Source organism: Bison bison, unplaced genomic scaffold (genome assembly GCF_000754665.1).
Source record: "Bison bison bison isolate TAMUID 2011002044 unplaced genomic scaffold, Bison_UMD1.0 scf7180017863821, whole genome shotgun sequence".
In the NCBI taxonomy this organism is placed as follows: Eukaryota; Metazoa; Chordata; class Mammalia; order Artiodactyla; family Bovidae; genus Bison; species Bison bison.
In genome coordinates, this window is record NW_011494393.1 from 87,018 (window position 1) to 93,057 (window position 6,040).

Consider the following 6,040-nt stretch of genomic DNA (forward strand, 5'->3'; position numbering starts at 1 on the left):
ACTGTCGGCCCCTCAGGCTGTGCACTGCCCACCCATCATCTGGCAGGCAACAAAAGGCCAACCTCCAGTGCCGCAGGAGATGCCAACGTCCATGGAGTTCCAGGAAGTACAGCAAGCCCAGGCCAGCCTGGCCTGGCAGGCTCCAAAGGCCCAGGGGCAATTCTGGCAGTCCCTGCCCACACAGGAGGCCCAGAGGCAGGGCCCACCACTGGTTCAGCTGGAGCAGCCCTTTCAGGGGGCCCCCGCCTCCCAAAAGGCCCTGCAAATCCAACTACCCACCCAGCAGGCCCAGCTCTCGGGCTCGCAGGCAGAGCTGCCATCCATGCAACTCCAGCCCTCCTGGCAGGGCCCCTCTGCAGCCCTGCAGGGCCAGCCTGGAGCCCCCTTAGCAGGGGCAAATTTTCCCATGGGCTCTGCTAAATCATTGATGACTTCATCAGGAGAATCTAGGGCTTCTTCTATGGACCGAAGGACCTCTTCAAAAGATCGTAGGACCTCTTCAAAGGAACGCAAGGCTCCTCTTAAGGACCGGATGATCTTCGGTGGCACTTTCTGTGCTCCCAGGGCAATGCCAACTGCTGGAGCACACCTGCCGACTCCCTGGAAAAACTTGCCTACCACATCTGAGACCTTTAATGCCACCCCAAGGGTCTTTCCATCTACCTCCCAGTTCCAGCCTGCCTCTTCTAATGCCTTCAAGGGCCCATCTGCCACCTCAGAGGCCCCAAAGTCACTGCCATTTACTCTGCAGGATCCGTTTGCCTGCATTGAGGCCCTGCCTGCAATCCCATGGGTTCCACAGCCCAATGTGAATTCCTCAAAGGCATCCAAGGCAGGACCCAGTATCCTGATGGCGACTGCAGCTGCCCCACAAGTGATGGCCATCACTCAAGAGGCCTCAAAGACCTCGGCTGAGCCACCACGTCGCTCAGGCAAGGCCACCCGGAAGAAGAAGCATCTGAATACAGAAGAGGAGGATAGTAGTGGCAAGATGCTGAACATGTGTCACTGGCAGGCCCCCAGGCATTGGGAAAGTCTAGACTTGAACGACTGGGAGGTGCAAACCCCCATCCAATTCCTGTGTGACTGGGAGGGCCCAAGCACCTCCCGAATCCTGAGTGGCTGGGAGGGCCTGAGTACCTCCCAGATCCTGAGTGGCTGGGAAGGGCCCAGCACTTCTTGGGCCCTGAGTGCCTGGGAGGGCCCGAGCACCTCAAGGGCCCTGGGTCTCTGGGAAAGCCCAGTTAGCCCTCCGTCCTTGATCATCTCTGAGCTCCCTACTCTTGCTCAGGGATGTGGTGCCACCCAATATGATCCCAAGCTGGAGACTCAACCACTGTCTCCCTTGGATGAGCGAGCAAATGCACTGGTGCAGTTCCTCTTGGTTAAGGACCAAGCCAAGGTGCCCATTAAGCGCTCGGAGATGGTGAAATTCATCATCCGTGAATATAAAGATGAGTGCTTAGAAATCATCAGCCGTGCTAGCCACAAGCTGGAGTGTGTTTTTGGTTACCAGTTGAAGGAAATTGATCCCCAAAACCACTCTTATATTCTCATCAACAAGGGTAGAAAGGGTGACACAGGTGTGTCCTATTTGGACAGGCCCAAGTTAGGCCTCCTGATGGTGGTTCTGAGCCTCATCTTTATGAAAGGCAATTGTGTCAGGGAGGACCTGATCTTTACTTTTCTGTGTAAATTAGGGCTGAATATCCGGGAGACACATGGTCTCTTCGGAAATACAAAGAAGCTCATCACCGAAGTGTTTGTAAGGGAGAAGTACCTGGAGTACAGGCGAATCCCCTTTACTGAGCCAGAAGAGCATGAGTTCCTCTGGGGCCCCCGAGCGTTCCTTGAAACCAGCAAGATGATTGTCCTGAAGTTTTTGGCCAGGCTGTATAAGAAAGATCCACGGTGCTGGCCATACCAGTACTATGAAGCACTGGCAGAGTGTGAGTCTGAAGATCTGGATGAGGATGAGTCTGGCCCCGATGATAAAACCGACGACCCCACCAGCAGCCCCCCTCCCCATTAATGTTGTTTAGCAGATATCTCATGGTTCCTTTGGGTCCCCGGCCTAAGGCCACTGACAGGGTGGGGTGGGGGGGACGTTTTGTTTCTGGTGTTTCTGTTCAAGTTCTGTGTGTGTAAGTTTGGATTTCAATTTGCTTTTGTATCTGCCAAAGCTTTGTACATTTTCATGTGGTGTTGATTTCAACTGGCTATTGTTCTATTTGGTATTTTGGCATCTGTATTTTTAACTGAGATCTGTGATTCTCTGTTTTGTGTTATAATTGTTATGTTTTGGTATCAGAGTTGTGCTGGTTTTGTGAAATGAATTGAGAAGCTATCCATCTCATTCTGGTACAGATTATGTAGCATCAAAATAGGCTATTCTTTGAATGTTAAAATGACTCATCAGTAAAAGCTGTCTGCAGAAAAAGAAATATCTATATCTATATATAAATATAATTTCAGCATAATATGGAAGTGTTTGTCTTTATTCTAATTTTTATTCTAGGTACTGGGAGCCAAGTTTTACCATCCTCTCCAAATACAGCTGAACATCAAGACAATTTCCAGTAATAGTAGATACCACGGTGACAAAACTGTTTTTTCAAAACAGTGCTACATATGTTGTAATTATGCAGTAATTGCAGTGGGAGTTGGAATGTAAGATGAAAGCAAGAGTAAAGCTTCACACATCAATAAAGGTGAATCAAGAGGAGGTTTTTAATCCTTCTGATTCATCACAATAGTCTTTTAAAGTAGGCATTATTCCCATTTTGTAGGTGAGTGTCTAAGGCTAAAGTAGATCAATTAAGTGGGACATGTCAGTACCAAGACAAGGTTGTAATTTGAAGCAGAAAATTTTCTTAAGGTTATGCGGAAAGCCACGACCATCTATCTGCCTGTAGATCAAAGTACCAGGTTTGTTAGCCATGGGGAGAACAAAGGGGTCTTGGCCAGTTCTGGTGGGTGGCGGGTGTCCAGCACCTCAGGGAACCATGAGTTTAATCAACACATTGACATGGGCATTGAAAGATGCTCCCTGCAAAATATAACAGGGAAAAGGAAATACCAGGCTTCATTGAACTGAGATCATGCAGGTCGCAGTGGGTCAGGGGGAAGACGGGGGATAACACCGGGGTCTAACATACAAGGGAAGTCAGTTGGAAACTGGCTGATGTACTAAATAACCGGCAGTCAGTCCTTGGGTGCGGGATCTGGTGTGGGAGGTGGGGACCAAAGAGTTTTGGAAGAAGATATTCATGAGCACCTGACCCTGCTGGAGTGCGCAAAAGGACGTTCCTGAAGGTATCGCTATCTTCTCAGGGATGGGGACCATCAGCGTTGTTGCATCTCTACTGTTCTGGAAGGTTCCAGGGCCCCCAAATCCCGCCCTCCTTCTCTTGGTGGATAAAGCGCCTCAGTGGGGTACACGGCAAAAGTGGTATTCATCTGCCACCTAGCGGCCTGTTACGGTTCTGTCGCTCCTGCAATGGCTCAGCCCCAACCGCGGTCAAGAATCTCACACCCCAAATACTTGGATTTAGACTGGAACTTGCTTCACAACCCTTGCCCTTAATTTTACCTGCATTTGGGCTCAAATGCTCTTTCTTTTCTCTTACGTCATAGGGCAAGGTGAAACTTCCTCCCGAGGTCCAATTCAGTCTCATTTGAGAAGCTGAAATTCTAGAAGAGGAGATGAACTCATAAATCCATTCCCCGCCCCCAGCACGGAGCTGTATTTTCTGGGATGACAGCCCCCACCCCAGGACTGTCCTGGCTACAGAGTATTTTTGGCACATTATCCACGTGGCTAGGTTTTCCAGAGATTCGGAAGGAGTTTCTTGTAAACTCCTTAGGTCAGAGTGTACTGGGCTTCCTTGCCAATCTTCACTTATTTAGATGACAACAGCAAATGCCCTTTGAACGTAATAGTACCGTTGCAGCTGAGAACTGTCCCGCAAAGAGGCTTTTTTGAGCCTCAAAATTGGCACATGGGTCTAGGATTTTTAATTTCTTTATAGCTTATTTATTATTTTTATAGTTTTTTTCTCCAAACTATCCACTCACGGGTGACTTGAGCAACTTCATCTCATTTATCCTATCATCTGGTGCAAAGCAAATGATCTCATTTAAGCAATGCCAAAGGCTTAAGACCTGAACAGAATTAAAATGTAATGAGATATAAGTGTCAATAACATTACAGTTTTTTAATTGCATTCAAAATAAATTGGCAAAATATTCAACTGAAATGTTTAAGAAAGAACAGTTGACATTATAAAATCAGAGAGATGAAAACAGAATCCAGGAAAATGGGAAGCTACAGGGTAGGATGCAATGAGAGAAAATTCAAAGCTATTTCGAAGTTCTAAAATGTAGATAAATTTAGTAGGAAGATTTTTAGTATGAAGATTTTTATTACAAAATGAAGAAAAACTAAAACTTCTGTAAACTAAATGGGCAAAAGCTATCAGATGACAAACACAAAAAGAAACACAAATGGAAAATGACGTTGAAAATGTTTCACCTCACTAATAGCTAAGGATGTTACCCATTATAAGTATTAGACCAGCATTCCACCTTTCATTTATTAAAGTGGCACAGAATAAAATGAAAGCTCATAGAATATCCAGTGAAAATAGAGTTATTGTAAAACTGGTATCCTTATAAACTGGTGATAAAAGTATAAATTATTGCAAATTACCCTGAAATAAATTCAGTCAACTGCATCTCCAAGAGATTTAAAAATAACACTAGCAGAAATTCATCAAATGGGAATGTATTGAATGGAAATAACTTGCATGGGGCAAAAGCTTTTCCACAAAGAGAGCTGCTTAGGGAAGTGGAGGAGACTGATAATATGCACGCACACCTCATACAAGCCTACTAGCAGCAAGGTGGTCCTGCTGCCAAAGGCGTCCTTAGAAACCACTTGCAATTTGCTACAGCACAAAATTATGTGCAACAGAACAGAGACATAACAATCTTTGCCTGAAAATTTTGAAAGTGGGTGCTAGCAGTCTTATATGAAAGCTGTGGAATTATCTCAACCTTTTAGATTAAGCTGTAGACTCCTTGAGAAGAGAAATTTAAAGTTTTTTGCAAAGTGGGACTTCCTTCATGCACAGTGGATAGGAATCTGCCTGCCAGAGCAGGGAACATGGGTTTTATCCTTGTTCCAGGAAGATCCCAAATGAGGTGGAGCAACTAAGCCTGAGTGCTGCAACTGCTGAGCCTATGCTTTAGAGCACGCAAGCTGAAACTTCTGAGCCAGCCTGCATGCCACAACTACTGAAGCCCATGCCTAGAGCCTGTACTCCACAACAAGAGAAGCCACGGCAATAAGAAGCCCGTGCACCATGACGAAGAGTAGCCCTCTTCTTGCTGAAACTAGAGAAAGCCCACACAAAGCAGCAAAGACCCAGTGCAGACAAAAATATAATAAATAAACAATTATAAATGTTTCCCAGAGGGATGGAATCAAGTGCATTGTTGTACAGGATGTTAAGTTGTAAGCAAGGTAATATCTTAGGATGTTGACCTAGAAATGATCTGAAATTCACAGTACTATTACTGCAAGTCATTCTTCTTGAGAGACTTAGAGGCAAAGATCAATTGCCTGTCAAAGCAGTACATAAAGCAACATTGTCAGCAACCACAATGTGCAGCATCATCTCATCTAAAAGACAGAGGCTCAGCCCCGACATGTCTGTATCTAACCAGAGCCTAACATGTGTGCAGCTCTCCCCCATTTGGTCACTAGACTGTTGCCTTTGACATTGCCTCCTACCTTCAATATTATCTCACACAAACTGCTGTGTTTGCTGTATGGAGCACAATGTTTCACTCTGTGTAAAGCCTGTGATGGCTTTTAGTTTATCTTAGAGTTAGACATTGCTCACTTTCCTCATCCTGAGTGTCAAGGGGCATCAGGTTAGAGTTGGGTAGCCTAAATTGGATTTACAAATGAGGCCAGGGGTCCCTCTGCTGGAGAGTTGGAGGAACTCCTAGGATTCTATAGGAAACACCCAGG

At 45.9% G+C, this 6,040-nt stretch overlaps 1 protein-coding gene across 1 annotated transcript in view; it reads left to right on the plus strand.

Annotated features, from left to right (window-relative positions):
* MAGEL2 (MAGE-like 2) overlaps window positions 1-2,480 on the plus strand; it is a 4,080-nt gene extending 1,600 nt beyond the window's left edge. The window contains exon 2 of the mRNA XM_010833638.1: window positions 17-2,480. Coding sequence (XP_010831940.1) covers window positions 17-2,032 — 2,016 coding nt within the window. The 3' untranslated portion in view covers window positions 2,033-2,480. The remainder of the gene's footprint in view (window positions 1-16) is intronic.
* The last annotated feature ends 3,560 nt before the right edge of the window (window positions 2,481-6,040 follow it).